The 21,192-nt window shown below is 40.2% G+C and overlaps 1 protein-coding gene across 7 annotated transcripts in view; it reads right to left on the bottom strand.

Moving 5' to 3' along the window:
- Window positions 1-21,192, bottom strand: part of FOXP1 (forkhead box P1) — a 578,496-nt gene that overhangs the window by 45,385 nt on the left and 511,919 nt on the right. For all 7 annotated transcript variants that reach the window (XM_080822733.1, XM_080822734.1, XM_080822735.1 and 4 more), the window contains one exon: window positions 9,206-9,310. In XM_080822733.1, coding sequence (XP_080678859.1) covers window positions 9,206-9,310 — 105 coding nt within the window. The remainder of the gene's footprint in view (window positions 1-9,205; window positions 9,311-21,192) is intronic.

The raw sequence follows: 21,192 nt of genomic DNA, 5'->3' as shown, positions 1-21,192 counted from the left end.
CTGTTGAAAGAGAAAGGCTACGGAAAATGTGGAGGCATCAGGAGCAGTTATGAACGTTGGCGTGTGTCATTTTTCCAGACCCAAATGGATGCAAATATAAAATCTTGCTAAAACGCTGCTATAAAAACAACAGGCTACTGTAAATATATGTTGTTTGGTAGGATTGCATTTTTATTACTCGTTCTCTAATTTTTTGGTAGACTGCCCCAGTTTCCATTATTTCTGTAACCATCATAAGTTGAGACATCAAAAAACTGGCAGCATCTCCTAGCCAGTGACTTGACACTGAGACTCAGAAGCAGCAGTGGGTCTCTGAACAGAAAGAGAATCAGAGGTAGACAGAAACAAATACCTGATTTAAAAAAGAGAGAGAGAGAGAGAGAGAATCATCAGGATTACCTTTTATATGAGAGTAGGTGGTGGCTGGAAGAGTGAAAGAAATCATGCTAACCTCCGTGATTTTTATTCTTCTACAAGACTATAATATAATTTCCTTATCTATTATGAGCAGAATTCTACCTAAACACATATTAAATCTGAGGATTAATACATTATTTGGGGGAAATGTGCATCACTGCAAAAATGAGGACAGAATCACACAGTCAAGACCTGTTATGGATGCAAAACGCATTTGGAAGGAACGGGGCCCTGTTCACACATCGCCAAAGACCCGCCCTCGACAGGGCTGAGTTTAAGTGTATGAGGCACAATATAGCTCTTGTTTATCGCCATACGGAAGAAGCGTATACGGAACAGACACTAGGAGATTAAAAAAACCTTCCAAAAATAAAGCCAGAAAACCCAAAGCAGAAGAGGAAAAGTAGAGTGCTTCCTTTCTGTGTGTGAGAGACGAGACTATTTCAACAGCTGATTCCACCCTCAAAGTATACAGCGCACATAAAATAAATACAGGTCACAAAAATTAACAAATCATCATAACTGCCTAATACATCCTGGGCTGGCTGCGGAAAAACAAGATCATTCTGGATTTATATCTGTAAGTATGGGATTTCCTGGACAGCTAATATCCACAAACAATCAAACACAGGAGGAACACGGGGGAAAAAGGAGCATTATTTCAAATTTGAGCTGGGAGTCGTGATTTGTAAAGGGCTGAACAGGAACTGGAGCTGAAATTCGAAGCAAGGAAATTCTTCTACTAGGCACTGATGGACATTTCTCTGTTTCTCTTGGCTCTGTGCAGGTTTTTAGGTCACTGGGTTTTGAATGTGATGCCAAGTGAGAATCTCACTAGCACAGAAACTTTGAAAAGGACAACTAACTTAATCCCTCAATTTAAATAAAATAATAATAATAAAAAAAATCTAATGATACTTCACTCAAGAGTCAGAGCTTTTTATGAGACCTGTTGCCAATATTAGTGTCTTGGAATGATCTCATCTTTCATCCTGGCGAAATTCCAACACACAATTTCATTAACCCAGGTACTGCAGGTGATAAAACTCATTTTTCCCTAAAGAGACAGCTAAAAAGTACCAGTTATACATTTATGAAGTACCAGCAATCAAAATTATGGATTTTCTAAAAGGTTTTTAACTACTTTTATTGAAAGGAAAATCGCTGTCTCAGACTTTTGTGACACTGCTGCTAATAATAAATTTTACCATTTAGACATGGCCATAATATGGTAGACAGTGTCAATAAAAGTATGGAGCAAAGATGATCCCTGTCTTTTAAGTAATGCCTTCTAATTACACGCCGGAAATGATCATGTGAAGTATGTAACTAATGGCTCTTGAAAGAGAAGAACACACAACAATGTATCTCGAGTGGTACAAGGTACTGTATACACACACTCAGTTATATGCAGAATTAACTGCAGGATAGACATTAAAGAATTTGTCTAAAGCTTCCAAAGTCTACAAGGAAAAATTAAATTTCATTTGCATTTCTGACTAAAGTCTGTTTGCGGGGAAAAAAAAATGAGTTCAAAGGCTATTTGCTTCTTTCTTTTTTTGAGTAAAGTGGTGGCAAGGGGCCTGTTATCTTCGGCAAATGTGTCTAAACTTTTCTATCCAATATTCTATAGATCACTAGAGGGCACTGTGGTATTTAGGCCACTCTGACCTCTCTGAGTACTTGGAAAGGTCCTGAACTCCCAAACAATGTCAGAAAGGTGAAAGGGCAGACTTTTTAAGGGGGAAGGGACGTGTTCTGGTAACAACCACTTTTTAATTTTTCTAAAGCAAGGCAAAAATGCACGATCAGGGTAAAAGTCAAATTCATCCAAAAAACCCTGAGCTCACCTTGTGATACTCAAACACTTGTCACTTGGAGGCAGGGGGTTTGCAGGGGGACCAGTGTCATCCCCATATTCTGGAGGTTTCAATGGTGGGGCTGGGCTTGAATCTGCAGACACCTACGTTGGAGCCCGCTACTCCCTCTACATGTGCTCAAGCCTCCTGCGAGAACTGGAGGCAATTTCACTGCAGAACTTTCAGGCGTGCAAACCGAGAGCCACAAATGGTTTGAAACAATTTATGATATCCGGCCTCCTTCGACATGTATTAGCATATACCTGGTTTCTTTAACATACACTTTGTTTTTCCAAAACCACAAACATGGTTGCTGCAACTTCATGTGGAAGTGCTTAAGGGGCGGAAAGTTAACACCTTTGTGATCCTTGCAGCCTCTCCGTGGTTGTTAAACAAAGGCCTCTTTGTGGAGGCTTTCTCGAGATGTTTTCTTAACATGTTCCAAGTAGTTTTAGGCCGGGAACTAAAGTAAACAAGATGTTACCATGATAAAAACACTTGTGAAAACATTACAGAGCGCACTTAGTAGTTTCTTTCACATAAAACTCTTCACAGTTTTGAGAAGTAAAATTCACAGAAAAAAAAAAAATTTTTTTTTTTAAAGCAAATGGCCGATGAAATGTCCTCTACTGTCTGCAGTTGTCGACCTTTTTGAAAGGGTCAAAGTTCCGGCCTTGGGCATTTTCCTTCACCTTTTCTTCTCCTAGCCTATTAGAGCATGTAGAACATTTATTTTGTTTTAATAAATAATATACAACCGTCCAACACGCAAAGGAGTAGTTTGTTGTACGTGGTGCTCTTCTCCAAGACAAACAGCTCCAAAATAAAAACAAAACAAAAACAAGAATTCCTTTCGAATGGATACCAAGCAAGGACGTGCATTCTGCTCTTCTGAGATGTGACACAAATGACCATCTAGAAGAAAAACTAGGGGAAAGAGATATTCTTCCCAAGCACGTGAGACTACCTGGTATTTGTGAAACTATGGGTCTGTGTCTGATTTTACATTCTAAGTTAGAAACAGGGAAATGTAGTCATGATTCAACCCTCAAATCCTCTCCTCCACTCTCTCAGCAAATTGTGTGAGCCCTTTCTGAAAAGAAAAGGGGGAAGAATTATAAATCCGTGTCTCCCCAGGGAATGGCTGTGTCTTCAACCGGGTTTGGAAAGAAACAACCTGATCCAAGTGGGGAGAGAATGGAGGAACACAGGGAGCTTCACCTATCTGGATTGGATTGGGGTTGTTTTTGTTTTGCCGTTATCGGAGGACTCCAAGCAAGGCAGGGCTAGAGGAGTTCATTCAAATTAGCACGGGCACCTGCTGGTATCCGTTAGCGGTAACAAATCCAACAGTCACATGATAACTCATGGCTGATGGGTTAAAAAAAAAATCAACACGAAAACTGCAACTTGTTTTGAGAAGAAACAGGGAAATAAATGCGTACAATAGACTGGGTATCTGCTGATTCTGATAAAGCCTGCCTCTGTTGGCTGTGGGGGAAAGACAACAGGATGGTTATTTGTACAGTATTTATCTTTGAAATCAAGGGCCCTGTGGTATACCTCACCTTGGGAACAAACACTGCAGAATGATCACAGAAAAGTGTCAAATCTCTGGTTTTGATTTACCAACAGTTATGATATTTTGCTCTCAGGAGGGAAAAAAGAATATGCCTCATTTTTAGACCCATGGGTCTCCCCTCCCTTCCCGTAACCTCTCTCTCTGTGAACACTGGCATTATACTGTCAGATGGGATTTTTATCCTGAATAACTGATCTTGGCCTCTCTAAAAAGTTACATCTCACGAGCCCGAGCAGAAGCAGCTCAGGGAACAGTTACAGAGCTGTCACTTTGTTACAGAGCAAAGTCACTTTGCCCTTTCATATTGAGCCCTAAAAACCAGGTGGAAAAACCCAAGCCCATCTAAGTATAAAAACTGTGGCTGGTGAATGAAGTAACAGGGCATACGTGGATGTTCCCCCACAATATGAATAAATCTAAGGGTTCTGTAAACCTAGACTGGAATAACCCAGAATAGCAACGGCCACGGAAATGCAGAAAGATTTCCCAGCTATGAAGGTTATGACACCAAAAAGCTTTACCCTAGGTCAGAGGTCAGCAATCTAACCACCCATTCCTTACATCTGGTCCTATGGCTGCTTTTATGCCTACAATGGCGCAGGTGAGGAGCTGTGAAACCCAGCATATTTACTGTCTCATCCCTTACAGAAAAAGCCTGCCATTCTGTGCCCCCGCCCCCCGCCCCACAATCACATTTGACTGTGTGGGACTTTTGACAAGAACTTTATGGTTAAAAAATTATATTAAAGATCAGTCTCTTGTGACAGATTAATGCTCTGCAGTGTCATGATACCTTCCCTAGAATGGTCAGAAATATTTGTTGTTTTTTTTATTTTTAAAGATTTTATTTATTTATTTGACAGAGAGAGAGATCACAAGTAGGTGGAGAGGCGCTGGGTGGGGGGGCAGGTGCGGAAGACGAGGGAGGCAGGCTCCCCGCTGAGCAGAGAGCCTCATGCAGGGCTCGATCCCAGAATCCTGAGATCACAACCTGAGCCAAAGGCAGACGTTTAACAACCTGAGCCACCAAGGCGCCCCTAGAAACATTTGGATTTCTAAAATTATTCCTCCTTTAAAAATATACTTTAAAAAATATACTTAAATAAAATTATTCCTCCTTTAAAAATATACTTAAGTGAATAAATAAGAAAAGAAGTACTAATATATTTTTAAAGAGTGTCTGGTATGGGTCAGGCACTTTACATGATGTGTCTCTTAATTCCAACAAGCCTGAGAGGTGGGGTACTAAGATTATTGTCCCAAATTACGTGGGTGGATATTGGTGCTCAGAGATGCTGTGTAACTAGTTCACTGAACACACTAATACAAAGTGGCTTCACCACCCAATCTGCCTTTGCTTCAAAGCTTTTTCTACACCTACTGCCTTAAGTTGAAAGGATACAGTTAATAAACTGCACTGCTTCTAAACCAGGAGGTATTGCATAGCAGTTAAGAGCAAGCACTACAAAGGCAGACAGCTTGGGTTTGGATCCTGACTCCACCTCTCATTAGCTGTGTGATGCTAGGGAAAATCACTTAACCCCTCTGTGTCAGTTTCCTTATCGGCAGGTTGAGAGTAAAACCTTAATTATCAGGGTGGCGTAAGGATTAAATGAGTTACACAGTTGACCCCTTGAAAAAGGTGGGAATTAGGAACACTGACCCCCTCAGCGAGCAAAAATCTGTAATTCTGACTCCCCCCAAAAACTTGACTAGTATCCTACTGTTCACAGGAGGCCTAACCAACAGCATAAAAAGTCAATTAACACATATTTATATATATTGTATGTATTATATAGTGTCTTCCAATAAAGTAAGCTACAACAGAAAATACTAAGAAAATCATAAGGAAAGGAAATATATTTATAAAACTACTGTATTTATTGGGGGGAAAAATTTGCATGTAAGTGGATCTCCGCAACAAATCTGTGTTGTGCAGGGGTCCACAGCATATGGGAAGACTTGGAACTGTCCCTGTTGTACAGATGTTTAATTATAAACCCTTGCTAGGGGAGTATAGAATCAGGGCACCAGAAGATAGGTTGAGAAAAAAACAAAATAAAACCAGAAAGCCACAACTGAGTCAAGGTCTGAGCAACGCTACATTTTGTTATTAAGAGTGCCTTGGAGAAGCCAAATGCTGCTGGTTATCAACCTGCCGAAACCATGAGAAAATTACCTCTGGGGAGGGATAATGGAAAAGAAGAGTGAACCCAAGAAAGGTGTGATTCCAGGATCCACACTCTTGCACAGTTGGAGAAGAAATGCTTAAAACATCACTTCCCACTAACAGTGACTCCACGGGGACGTGAGTCAGAGGCCACGTGGTTTCTGTTTGACCCACACGAAATACGGTAGCTCTTCCAGACCAGTTCAATGGAAAGCAGAGCTGGTTTCACTAAAGCCAGGGTGATTACGCTTTAGACGGCACACAGATGTGGGAGAAGTGAGTCTGCGAGAAGACGAACTTGTTTTCCACTACATTAAGCAAGACACGGAAACCTGAAGACAACTTTGAATTTCCAAGAACTAAAATCATGCTAGAGAGGAATATACGGCCAACTGATGTGGAACGAAGGAAAGCAGTAAGAGAACAGTGAGTTCTAGAGTTTTTTTGTTTTTTCCTCTTCAGCATTTACTCTCCCTTTGCTGATTTGCATACTCCTTTCTCGCACTCAGGAACCAAGTCGTTCCTCCCTCGCCCCCATGGGGTTCGTGGGGGTGAACACTTCTCTGTCTGCTCTGGAGGTGTGCATCTGATGGGAGCCTGGCTACATCACCGTGATGGGCTCAAAGCTGGAACACGTGACTCAGTCTGGGTCAATGAGAGTCTGCTCAGGACTGCTGCTGAAACTACGGAAAAAAGAGATGCGCTCTGAGACGAATAAACTTAACGGCATGGCATTGTCCTCCTTAGCTCTACTTGGAAAGAGCCTAAGAACGAAGGCAACACAGAAGAAAACTGAGCTAACAGACACAGAACCAATTCTCCAGTAACACCGCTGAAGGATCTGAATGCAGCCATGGACGTCCCAGTAACAAGAGCCAATTATCATTAGGGAATGATAATTCTCTAATTATTTTAGGGGAAAAGCCCCCCGATTTTTTTAAGTGGGGGGGAAAGGATGAGGAGTTAAGTCAATTTAAGTCAGTCTTCTGTAACTTGCGAACAGAAGTCTTCTAACAAATACAAGTCCACAACTAAGTCCCAGGAAATCAACAAGCAACAGGTGCAGGTTCACAGTGGGCATTCCAATTCCACTGAGCAAATACGAACTGAAAACATGTCCTTTCATGCGCAAAACCACAATAAATAATTGAGAGGTGGTTTCCTATAAAGAGCCAGGCTCCTCTACTATCCTTAAAAGGATTAAAAAAAAAAATAAGAATTACTCTAGGTCCCAATTCTGATGATCTTTAGATTCTCTTTAGTATGAGGTGTGGTTTGAAAGTTTACTATCTCATGGTGGAGGCACAGAAGAAAAAAAAAAGATTATATATATAATATATGTAATATTACATGTAATATATATTATATAATAAAATTATATATAAAACGCATATACATTATACATATATCTATATATCTATCTCTTTCTCTCTATCTATAGATATCACCTAATTGTCAGTTTACATAATAAATGGACTTTTGATTTGAGGATAAGGGTGTAAATACTTTGGTAATAAACAACATTTTTAAAATGGATCATATTGGAAAACTGCCCCTTTCCCTTGTGACTCAGAAACGGATACATGAGAATATTCATAGCAACTGTATATTTCTAGAGACTTTATGAAAATAAATCTTATTTACAGATGGTTATCAGCCGTTCTACAGATGAGCGAAATTAGCACCAATGCATTTCTCAAAGCTAGCACTGGTGCAAAAGGTGAAGTCAGAATTTGAAAGTGGCTTCTGCTGAGGTCTTTTTCTTTCATTATCTAAATACAATTAGGTAATAACAAAACAATGATTTATAATGAGTGATTTATGAGAGAACAAAGCCCAATAACAGTAACTTGGATTATAAGAATTGTGAAGGGCTTTTGCTTACTGATCTTGATTGTTGATATTTAAAACAAATTTCAGGCATCTCTTTTTTAAAAAAAATTTTTAAGTACTTAAGATTCTAATGACCCCCCCCCCCATGCTTTTCAAGTAAAATGTTATGGCTGGGAAGCTCTGAAATAGATTTACAGGCTTCCTTAATTAAAAAATGATATTCACCAAAGCCCCCTTCAGATAACACTGGATGTCCTTTCAATGGCAGGTTTACAATATTTGTATCCAGGTCCATAAAGCTAAATATAGAGATTGTTTTAACAATATAAAGACTGCACAAAACCAGAAAACTGCACATAAATCTGCCTGCTTCTAGTTTTAGAGGCTTGAATAAGACAGAAAAGACAGAAGGAAAGATCCCCAAATACCAAATTTGTAAGCCATCATGAAGCCAGATATAGAGGACTGATACGTGTGCATATACTGGATTACGGCATGATAGGTAAATATGCTGAACACAGTGTATTATTATATTTGGTCTGTCAGTGATTCAGTGATACTATCAATAAATCTATGAGGGTGTCCATAACACAGGGCAGTTTAGTCTACATTTTATTAAAGGACAAGGTCACGGTAGGAAAGGGAAATAGTAAGATGTAGTGCAGAAGCCTTTCATTTCAATTAGGAGAAGATTCATGTATCATTTATTTCCAGAGACACTTTAACAGTGTTATAGATTCAAATGGAGTAACCCAAGTTTTCAGTCATACTGTAACTGGAGAAATTAAAGTTACTCCATTCTCACCGTAAGGACATGAATCCAAACTAAAGTGAACGCCAATATGGAAAGGTAAGAAGCAAGGTGATAGCATTTCCTTGGCACCCATTTCTTAAGTGTATAAAGTCATTTGCAGAAAAACAAAGAGGACCAATCACCAAGCTACAACTAGCCAGTCACTGATAGCAGTTCTAAAAAATTAGAGTTAGTAGATCAGTGATTCAGTATGCAGACACATGAATAAAAGTGAAAAATAAATTACTGCTAATTTAATACCGGGAGAATTTTTATTTAATCACTGTCATTCTGAGAACACGGGTAAACACAGACTCTCACAAAGAGCATCAAAACTGTCCTTGGTGATACCTCCTTTGCCCTTTACAATCAACCCTCCACAGATTCTGTAACTACTCCTATGACAATGTGCTAGACCTTATGATTTAGAGTCCATTCTCAAAATGGTGGTATGAAACCCTCCATCAAAAAGGCATTTTATGAGGAAAAGCATGAACAGTGGGAGGTGATGGCTATGTAAAAGAAAAAAAGCAATATAAAATCATTCTTACTTTAGAAATGATTGGAAATCTTCGCACACTGCTTCACAGCCTGGCCACTTGCATACACCATGTCCATAGAGAGGATGGCTATGGGGGTGCTCCTCATGGGACAAACTGAAAAAAAAAACACACACACACACACACAAAAGGACAAGAGAATGAATATGTTGCCAAGAACCATCCCATCAGACTTAAAAGGCAAGCGGAACCCACATGGCTGAAAGTGGACATGGAGGAATCGAGGGTTTCTTTTTCCCCATGAATTTACTAATTAATTCTGAATTGTTCTTTGAGAGCAAGAGTTAAATTCCAAAATGTGAACAGTCCAATGTTAGAAATGTAACCACCATATATGAAAAGTGTTTGACAGGCTTTTGTTAGAGGCAAAGCTCTCTACTCAGACTGTGAAGGATTCTTTAAAAAGCTAGAATTTATCATTTAATCTACATAATGAAAATGATAAAAATCTGTACTTGATTTTGAGATTCTCTTGCTGTTTTCTACCCAGAGGATTATACATTTTCCTCCTCCTTTCCACCAGAAAACTGCTTTCATATAATTGTATGATCTTTTCATAAATTAATTTTATCTAGCAAAGAATAGAGCAATTAAATAATTTAGAATAAAATAATTTAGAAAGACAAATATATCCAAGTAAATGATTAGCTTTAAAAAGACACTAATAACAGCAAAAAGATTAAATCCCTAAAATTACAGATACCGAGAGTGAGAAAAAACTTAGCATGAACACGAGGGGTTAATCCTCCAGTGGGGTTCCAATCAATACATAATGATTTGACCACAAGGATCCAAGTCATGGGATGCTTTGATCCACGCTATGTGGTGCTGGGGGAAGTATATCTGTTGTACTCACTGAGGAACCATATTCTCAAATATTTTCTCTATTAGATTTCTGCATCCAGACTTCTTTCAGACAAATTATTTTTATACTCATTTCCATAACCTTAGATTCCATCAAACAGAAGTGTAAAACGAACACAGAGAGTTCTGTTTCGTACTCAAGCACATTCCCTTCAAGGAAAGGGCTGTCTTGCAACTGACTCCACTGCCTCTCCATGACTTTGAACTTCAATCATGACCACACACACACACACACACACATGCACGGCTTCTATTTTATATTACCACCAGGATGTGCATTCATCTATCATCTATCGATTCACACTCACAGAGCAGACATACACAAATGCCACTTGTCCCTGACTTATAACATAATGAATCCACGGTGGGCATATTATGAACAGTTAAACTAAGGAGCCGTAGGAGTAAACACACGGGCGCACAGAACTACACCTTATCAGGGATCAATAGGTCTCTCTCTGGCTTTTAAATAATTATGTTGGAAATTTAATATCACTTGAAAATAATGACAAGCTTCTCTGCCTTAAAATAGAAAATACATCTGGGAACCAGAAAAAAGTTACAGAAGTCTAACTCATAAAGGTGTCCCTCATGAGAGAAAAGACTAAGACTAGTGAATGAAGGTGGCTCTGTAGTGGAACTTATAAAGCCCAATGACAAAAGGATGTTCTCTAAGCAGTGAAGACAGCAGAAGTCCACTGGACCAAAAGAATTATTGCCAACCCAAGTTCATCTTTGGATTAAAAAAAATTTTTTTTTGTTTATTTATTTGACAGACAGAGATCACAAGTAGGCAGAGAGAGAGGAGGAAGTAGGCTCCCCGCTGAGCGGAGAGCCCAGTGCGGGGGTGGGGGGGGGTGGGGAGGGTGGGGTTGATCCCAGGACCCTGGGATCATGACCAGAGCCAAAGGCAGAGGCTTTAACCCACTGAGCCACCCAGGTGCCCCCATCTTTGGATTTTTTAAAGACTAAAATCAATTACATAACATGATGGACACTAGTCAAACTGTTTTGGTTCATGGTCATGACACAAGTAAATCAAGTCAATCATGTCATTATGCTGTACAACTTACACATGCCATATGTCAGTTACACCTCAGTAACACTGGAATAAACAGATATGGTACCAAAACAGAATTTCAAAAATTATGGACAATATTTGAAATCAGAGAATCCTTCTAAGGACTCGAATTCTCAGCTATTCTATGGGAAAGAAATCATTTAAAAACTGTTCCTACCAATAGCTTAGAAAGGGAAAAAAAAAACCTTCAATCATTATTTTCTTTACCAACTCGATTACATATATATAAACATATATAATACCCACTTTTGACAAATTAAGGTGTGAAGATTTATATCATCCTTTTATATTTAACATAATTTTGTTATTAAATAATTTCTCGGGGCATCTGGGTGGCTCAGTGGGTTAAAGCCTCTGCCTTCAGCTCAGGTCATGATCCCAGGCTCCTGGGATCAAGCCCCGCGTCGGGCTCTCTGCTCAGCAGAATCTGTTTCCCTCTCTCTCTCTGCCTGCCTCTCTGCCTACTTGTGATCTCTATCAAATAAATAAATAAATAATCTTTTAAAAATAAACAAATAAATAATTCTCATGCTATCAACTGTCTTCAAAACTTTATTTACTGAAGCTAACAGCCCATGATAAACTATCGTGGCCGTTACATACCAAAATTTGTCTAACTACCCATTTTGGACATTGAGAGTCAATTCATGTTTCATATGTTTATGAATAACATTAAAAATAAAATTTTACCAGGTGAAACATTCCAGCGTAACTGATTTTTACAAGACACATTCAGAGAAATGGGATGAATCCGTAGATGAGTACTTTTTTAAATTCACTATGACTATTCTCTTAAGTAGCTCTCAAGAGATGCTCATTGCCCAGTACATTCTTAACCATTATATATACTTTGTGTGATCCCTTAAGTTGGAAACCAAATGCCTCAACTAGTTAAGATATAAAATTACTATCACTAGTTAAAAACTGCAAATGGTTATTCTATTGTATTTTTTTGTAGGTGGTGGTGGTGGTGTTAACTGCAGAGTGTTTTGAAAAGTATGAAAGAAAACAGTATGTGTTCACTAGAGGGATTTAAGACTCGACATAAAATATACATGATTTAACATGGACTCTGCCATCCCTTCCCCCCCACCCAATCTCTCTGCTTTTTGGTTAACTAATTTGTGAAGGCCCTGTGGCTTGACTAAAAACCACTCTGCTCTAAGAACTTTTTTTTTTTTTTATCAACTTGGTATAGACTTATTTCCAAGTAAGAACAGAGGACAGTTCACTAAGGCCTTAGAAAGACAACTGAAAGCTAAAGAAACAAAGTCCTCCCACACACATACATAGTTCCATACTCAGCAGGCCACCTGAAAACTTAAGTGTACATTAAAACAGTATTTATTATGGAATTAAGATATGCTCTTATTTTAGTAAGTTCACATAACTCTGAGCTGGCTACTGAAGAAAGTCTATTCCTCACGCCACCCCACCCTCATCCCGTACCTAATAACCTCACCCTGGGTAACGCTGTTAACGTCTGGTATGTTACAGTGCTACATTTTCCTTCTAATGTATTACTAGTTTACAAAAATGGAAACTACAGACACTACTGTTACTTGTTTTTCATGTTTAATATATAATAGAATACTTCGATTTCACTTATTTTTGGCATGTCACAGGTGCGTTTATTCAGGCCCTGAAGGAAAAGGCACTTCAAGTGTACAGTGAGGGATGTTCCACGTTCCCACCTAAGAGCGCTTGGTGCAACTGGCAGCCAGACTGGCATTCCACCCGATGTGTATTCCAAGCAAAGCTGATTAATGATGACCACGAGCAGGTGTAGGACTCAAAGCTCTGAAATATTTGCTTCTTTTACCCGCACTCCTAATTTCCTAGAAGATGAAGGCCATTCAACCCCACTCCTACCCAAACCACTCCTACCTAAACTTAGGTGTGAGCAGAGCTTCATGGGGATCCAGACATTTTTAATAAGGCTCTGATGCATCTCAGAGTGCAGGACCACTGGCTCCGGCTGCCCTGATCTGCATGGCCAGTGATTATAATTGGATACTTTTAAATACACTAAGTTGTCTGGAAAAAAGTGCTTGGCTATGGAAGGAGATGGATGGTGCCCAGATACAGTATGTCTGGACAAACACAGAAGGAACCATAATAATTGTCAGGGGTGATGAAGAAACAACTTTCACCATATCACTTTGGATGTTTTTATGTTGTACATTGCAGAAATGCTTTGCTGTGCAATTGTTATTTCTTTTCATACATATGTATGAACATGTACATATACAGGCACACATGAAAAAATCAAGTGGTACGCAGGACTCCATACTGAGACCTCCATTGGCCCTGAGAGTGGCGCAGCAGAGCCCATGGTGCGTGTGGCTGAGTCCTGCTTCTGGCCTTTTAGTCATGTTGTGTGGTATACCAGCTGTAGTGCTGAATGGGAGCGTTTCTGTGTCATCGGAAAAGCGGAACAGACATTTGTATTCTGACTGCCTTTAGGGATGTGCCAAAAGGTAACAGAAGGGAAATTTATTCTTCTTATGTTAAAGTATACCAGAGTCCTATAAAGTTAATCTTCTCTGGTGTAACCAAGAGGAGAATGATCTTCGAAGAAGATGAAGTCAACAGACACCATGCTGTACCCCAAGACATTTCCTGCCAAGTTAAAGACAGTTGGTTTTCCTTTCTTCTGAAGGCACACTCTCAGCTTTTCCTGTGCCCTGACCCAAGTTCTCACAGTTGCCTTTGGAGTCGCCCCAAAGATGTGCGTTTTCCCCTTTCTAAGAGTGCTGTTTTCTTCCTCTGGAAACTTCTGATTTCACCTGTAACAAAAGTCTCCATCTGTGTGCATCAGGTCTATAGCTACTTTCCCCCATGCTTCCCCCAAATTAACCCCAAATTATAAATTGTGTGTTATTTCACTGGCATGTTATTTCACAAATTGAGTTATGAAAGGCTGTTGGTCATTCTCCAATCACTCAAAAAGGTGGAATATGTTTTGCCTTTTAAGTATTATTGAGAGATTCATATACCATACAATTCACTCTTTCACATGTATAAGTCCATGGTTTTGAATATGTTTAAAGCTGTGTAACCACATCACATATAATTTTAGAACATTTCTATCATACCAAAAAGAAATCTCCTACCCATTTATGATCACTCCCCATCTCTTCCCAACCTTCAGCTCCTTCCAACCACTAGTCCTTCTTTCTGTTTCTCCACATATGCTTATTCTGGACATTTCATATAAATAGCATCATGCAAGATGTGGTTCTTTGTGTCAGCCTTTTTCCACTTAGAATAATGTTTTGGAGGTTCATCCTCACTGTAGGACGTATCGGTATGTCTTTTCTTTTTTACAGCTGAATAGTATTCTGCTGGGTGTATAGAAACACTTTTTTTTTTTTTTTTTTTTTAATCCATTCATTCACTGATGGACATCTGGGCTGTTTCCACATTCTGGCTACTGTGAACAGTGGTGGTATCAGAGCGCATGTCCATGTACATGATTGAATTGATGTTCTTAGTTCTTTGGAGTATATATCTAAGAGGAGAACTGGCAGGTCATGTGGTAAGTCTACGGTTAACATTTTGAGGAAATGCCAGAAGAGTTCTGAGTAGCAGAACTCTACCTGCTGTAGCAGCTACACTACCTTTAATTCTGACCAGGATTGTTCGACGGTTACGATTTCTCTACATACTTGCCAACACATGGTATACGTCTTTATTTTCACCACCTTGGTAGATGAAACGTGGTGCCTTTTGTGTTTCTTATTTATAATTATTTAATGTTTAATGATGTTGAGCATCTTTTCATGTGCTTACCAACCCTGTATATACCTTCTTTAGAGATAGGACTATGCAAATTCTTTGTCCACTTTAAAAAAAATTGGGCTATCTTTTTTACTGTTGAACAGCAAGTTTTAACATATCCTGCACGTTAGTTTCTTATCAGATGTATGATCTACAAATATTTACGCCCATTTTGTAGATTGTCTTTTCAGTTTCTTGATGGTGTGCTCTGAAGCACAAGTCTCCAGTTTTGACAAAGTACAATGTATCTATTTTTCCTGTGGTTCCATGTGATTCCGATGTCATATCTAATAACCCACTGGCTAATCGAACATAATGAAAATTTATTCCTGTATTTTCTTCTGAGAGCTAGCTCTCACATTCATTTTGAGCTCATTTTTGTATACGGCGTGAGGAAGAGTTCCAACTTCATTATTTTGCATGTTGCACCAGCAGCATTTGACAAAAAGATTATTCTGTTCTATCCTAAATGAACTGTCTTGGTGCCTCTGCCAAAAATCAACTGTACAGCGCATCTGGGTGGCTCAGTTGGTTAATCGACTGCCTTCAGTTCAGGTCATGATCCTGGAGTCCTGGGATTGAGTCCCGCATCGGGCTCCCAGCTCCATGGGGAGTCTGCTTCTCCCTCTGAACTTCTCCCCTCCCATGCTCTCTCTCACTCTCTCTCAAATAAATAAAATCTTTTTAAAAAATCAATTGAACAGGGGCACCTGGGTGGCTCAGTGGGTTAAGCCTCTGTCTTTGGCTCAGGTCATGATCCCAGCGTCTTGGGATCGAGCCCTGTATCGGGCTTTCTGCTCGGCGGGGAGCCTGCTTCCTCCTCTCTTTCTCTCTGCCTGCTTCTCTGCCTACTTGTGATCTGTCTGTCAAATAAGTAAATAAAATCTTTAAAAAAAAAAATCAACTGAACATAAATTGACTTTGGCTACATTTTGCACATGGATTCTGCACAGGGCAAAAATGACACATCTTGTTAATGACGAGATGAGTAAGCAGGAGGTGTTCAGTGATTACTGGTTAAAGGAATGAAGGAGGTCTATGCCTTTCAATAAGGATTAACGGTGTCCTTACCGCTGCTGTGAAGCAGGAAGCGGTTCCCTTCTAAACCATTCCCCACCCCCTACAAATACACCAGAAAGCACAACTAATACCTTTCCTGCCACCTTTGCCTGCCTAGAAGCAGTTCTGCCTCTCTCTTGCCCATGGGTCACACTCCTTTTCACCCACCATTTGGCCTTTCACTCAACCAACCAACATTAATAGAATGCTAACCCTAAGACAGGCACCAAGATACTGATGATGAAGACCAGTTCTCTGCCAAACTGCCTTGGTGCCTCCCTACGGCTCAAGTCTCTCCCCGCCAGTCTTTTTTCCAATTCTTTGGTTTCACGTCCATGTGCAAGTGATTCCTTATGTCCACCCCATAACGCAGTCAGTCACAGAACCTTCCCCTCTCAGATCCATCACAGCCCATGGTTTTGGCTGGGTGGCAAGGGACGGCTACAGCTCACTCCTTGCCAAAGCGTGTGACAACCACAGACCTCAGGGTTTCAGAAAGGTGGTTTTTTTGTTTGTTTGTTTGTTTTTTGTTTTTTGTTTTTTTTTAGATTTTTATTTATTTATTTGACAGAGACCACAAGTAGGCAGAGAGACAGGTAGAGAGAGAGGAGGAAGCAGGCTCTCCACAGAGCAGAGAGCCTGATGTGGGGCTCGATCCCAGGACCCTGGGATCATGACCTGAGCCGAAGGCAAAGGCTTTAACCCACTGAGCCACACAGGTGCCCTGAAAGGTGTTCTTTTGACACAGTTTCAGGACCACCTACTAAAAAATGCTTTACACTAAACTGTGACCATAACCACACAAGTATCAATGAAAGCCACTACTTTACAGCTTCTTCTTTTATATGTTTAATTCTTTAATGACAACTTACACCAAAAGGATCCCACTTTCTCCCCTTCTCTGGCATCGCTTTTTAGTTCTTAGCCTAGATTTCCCTGCCTTCTACTTTGCTACCACATCCTACTTTTGATGACCCTATAAGTACCAGATCAGGGATCTCTCAGGTTGAAAGAGGAGTATGAACTCGATTTCTAGTGATGAAGTGACATCAGAAGACACGGTGACTTCAGATGTTTTAAATGTTCAGAAACTAACGGATCTGTTTATGATCTAAGCCGTAAGTCCATTTCAGGGACACCAAACAAGGTGGGTTGGCTTTGGGACTCCATCAGAGCGGACCTTACGATACAGAGTGACGCAGAGGAACAAGAGCAAAAGAGATGACGACTTAAATCTCTACCACAATGTTCCATTTTAGAATTTATTCTTCTGACATCTTTCCTACTATTGGGTATCTCCTCAAAACCAGTGGGAAGTCAAAGTTTCCTGCAGAAACTAAAGTGACAGGTCAAGTTTCTTCATGGGTTACCCTGCAGTATCAGGAAGAAAAGGTCTTACACCTGCCTACCAATGCACAAATGATATGTGGGAACAGGGGAAATGAGGATGTGAGTATGGCATCCTTTCTCCTGATAGCTCTGTAAAAATGACCTTTTTCCTCTAACTTTCACTGAAAACACTTCAAGGAGCAGGTGGGCTTCTCATTTCCCATCGAAAGCTGGGAGACGGCTCAGGTGTCACATTTCTAGCATACTGCCTTCATTTTGCTTTTCACTCATTACAGAAATATGCCATCTTATGTGTTTATTCATCGGTTATCTGAAAGTACGCTCGCCATCAGTTCCATCGCCTTCCACAAAGAGGAGGGTGTCTGAGGAAAGCCTATGAGAGTCCAGCCTGAAGTGAGTGAAGATGAAGTCTCCACCAACTGGCGCGCACACGCACACACACACACACACGGACACACATACATGTGTGTGTGCGCGCGCACACACACACACACACACACACATTCTTTCTTTCACTCTCTCATGTGGTGAATCCTTGACTCTCCTTCCCCAGAACGCTCATCATCTCAATTTTCTGCTGCTTTTCAAATCATGTTTAATTAGAGGATTTCACATTCCCTTGTGATATGATATTCATGAGTAAAACTTGCAATTGGAGTGACTGTGAATTAGTCTATTAAGAGCCAGATTTGTGCTTTTAAACAATGATAGAAATTATTGTTATTATCTGCTCTCAGTATTGTGGCTTGGGATGTGAGGGTTACCTTAACTAACTTGAGATCTGAAGTAAAAGCTTATAACAACTTAGGTCCAGGGGTTTCAGTTTTGGTTTTGTTCTCCCCCCTTGCATTGCAGAGTATCCTGTAAGATATACAGGGTTCCCTCTCTGTAACCGCCCTCACGGCATGGCCCATGAGAGCAGTGTGTGGGACGAGTGTGAGTGATATACAGATATCCTCACCCTTGTAGTTACGAATTCATGTTCATGTGTACTAGAAAAAAAATTTGACCAAGACATCAGATTCATGACTTCTCAGTGTTATATTTTCATGCAATCTATTTGTCACTCACTTTTAATCAAAATAGTAAGTAATAGTGAACAGGTACATGCAGGTGTGGCCAAAATGGGACATGGTGGGAGACTGATTCAAAGTCACTACTGTCCAGGCTTAAAAGATGATATTTGTATGCAAGGGTATGCAAACACAACTTTCCTCTCCCACTGCTACTCTCAGAGTAATGCTTCCCAAATTTTATTCTGGATACGAATCGTCGGGAGATCTTTTTAATGTGCAGGTTCTAATTGGTTCTGGGTTGGGCTGCAAGGCTGTGCTTGTCCGCAAAGCTCACGTGTGATGCCCGTGGTAGTGGGTTACGGACCACAGCCTGAGTGCTGAGTGCCTTGAGAGTTTCCTGTTCTGCATCTGACCTAAAAATGACTGTGCTTTATTAAAGGGATGCTCAGGGGGTGCTCTACTCCCTGTGGGTTGAATAACAAAATAGAAATGGATAAATATGGAGAGGGGCAGTCCTGGGCAACCTCACCAAGTAATAGCTGCAAACTCATTAAAAAAAAAAAAAAAACAAAAGAAAAGAAAAAGAAAAAGCCAGCTGGCCCTGTTGCTTAAGAATGATAGGAAAGGCTTTTTAAGATCTAATGTAATATAAAGGTAAGATTGGAGGTGGTTAGCACAGCGAAAAGATCATTTCCTGTTTCTGTGGACCAAAGACCGATATCACATGAGCACAAATATGGGGAGTGATCTCGTCTGAGAGTGATGTTTGCCGGGTATTACATGGATCAGGAACAGCCTGGCACACACAGATGAATCGGTAAACCTGACAACTCAGAACTTCACTGTGCCCAAACTCGACATCTGCCTTAGGCGTCCTCTAAGTCTGGTTTGTACCCCAGGAGCCTGGAAGTACAAAATGTGTGTGTACCTAAGATCTTGAATTAAATTTTTAGGAAGATAAGTGGTAGTTCTGGGCTTTCCCAGGAAACCAAGGTAAACCTACAGTGGAAACAGGGTTTCAATCCACCTGGCATAGTACCATATTCAGTCAAGGTCTCTCTCCTCAGTGAAGATGGAGTCTGACCAAAATATCCCAATACAGGACACGCATGCCCTCAACAGTGGCCCATACAATGTCAGAGCAAGGATGCAGAGTTTTAAAAAAAGAAAAACTGGCAGATTTAATTTATATTAGGTAAAAACATATGTAGTATCTCCAACCTCTGATTTCACCAGTATCATTTCTTAGGATGAGGCCTATTTGACTTTAATTTTTAAAAATGACTTGATTTAAAGAGAATAATATAAATCATACTGTAAGTAGATATGGCGAAGTTTACAATCATGGGACGTCAACCCAGATGGCTGAGGTTTGGGAAACCCAAAGTGCATGATGTATTCTACAAGGAGATTCAGTCTCTAGCTGGATTAACTTCCTCAGTAAACAATGAACCAGCGGCAAGTCACTGAAGACACACTTTTAATTGAATTTTCAATGGGAAAGAAGAGCCTCAGGGTCTTCCTGGATTTAGGACACAAAACCCACAGAGGGCACTCCATCCACTGCTTCTGGGACTTAAACCTATCACACGGGACTTCAGATGCTCTCATCTGCAGGCTGCAGATGTGACTAGCAAGTGCTGCTCTACCAATGGTAAGTAAGAACCCAGGGTTGGGTGGCATGAGATCAGCAGTTCCTTTCTTCACCATCCACTTCACCCAACTGCCTGCCCCATCTCTCTGACTGGGCAAAACGTGCCATCTTGGTTCCCAGATGCCAGGAGTATGTGCCCCAGCAGGACAATAGAGCAGATGAGAGCTTGAGAATCTGAGAGCAACTGATCACAAACAGCGAGCGGATGATGACAAAAGCAGAATGTCTGTGTGTACATGGTGATGAGTGAAGGAATAAATAAAAGGAAGGAAAAAAAAAAAAGGAAAAGGCAGAAGTCCAGCTTTTGTTTCTTATGCCACTAAGGGCCATCCTGAGTTTATGAGAGTTTACCACTGGCAGCATTAACATTGGGATCTCGTTAAGAAAACAGAATGCTTTCCAAAGAGTGGCTGTGAGCAACTGTGTCAATACAGACATAGGGACCACTAATCCAAAAATTATTAACACCATTAGGCAGGCATTCTGATTATGTCAATGCAAGTGTGTTTGCATTGGTGACTCATGAGGTCTATGTGCAATGTGTCCATATGTTAGAGGCACCAACGGTACCCAAGAAAACCAAAGAACATAAATGAAAGTTCAATACTAATTCTTCTTAGTCCTTTCTCCAGAATATTGTTCCATTCTCCAGAATGGAAGCCAGCACAATTATACTCCAGAAACAGCAGAATCACGTAAGTGTAGTGTGAGGACCAGATGCACAAGCTGGAGATGAGGGGACGAGTGACATAAGGATACAAACTAGCTGAGAACCATGAGGTTTTCCATTTATGTTCCCTTAGAACTATCCCATATGTTATGAAATTATTGTTATTCCTCTGTAGGACAAGACGCTTCATTAATGTTCACTGGATTAAACTCTTCTGTGCCTTTAATTGCACAGTGTTTAAGTGAACACTGAACTTGTGATAAGCACCGTGCTGGGTTCCTAGATTGGAGTCTCTATGTTGGGGTTCATGAGAAGACCCATGGGTGAGTGGTAAGATAGTATTACAGTTTCTGTATGCATGTGTTAAGATAACAGTAGGATTTTTGCAAGAATACACATGTGTATATGTGTATATCTTTCTCACCCTTAGCCTCTAATTTTTATAATATAGATAATATATTAGATGTATATAATTGACTAAAAACACACTTTGTAGGGATG

This window comes from Martes martes (assembly GCF_963455335.1).
Source record: "Martes martes genome assembly, chromosome: 1".
In the NCBI taxonomy this organism is placed as follows: Eukaryota; Metazoa; Chordata; class Mammalia; order Carnivora; family Mustelidae; genus Martes; species Martes martes.
Note: the sequence above shows the minus strand (reverse complement) of the source record. Positions and strands in the feature narration are given on the sequence as shown.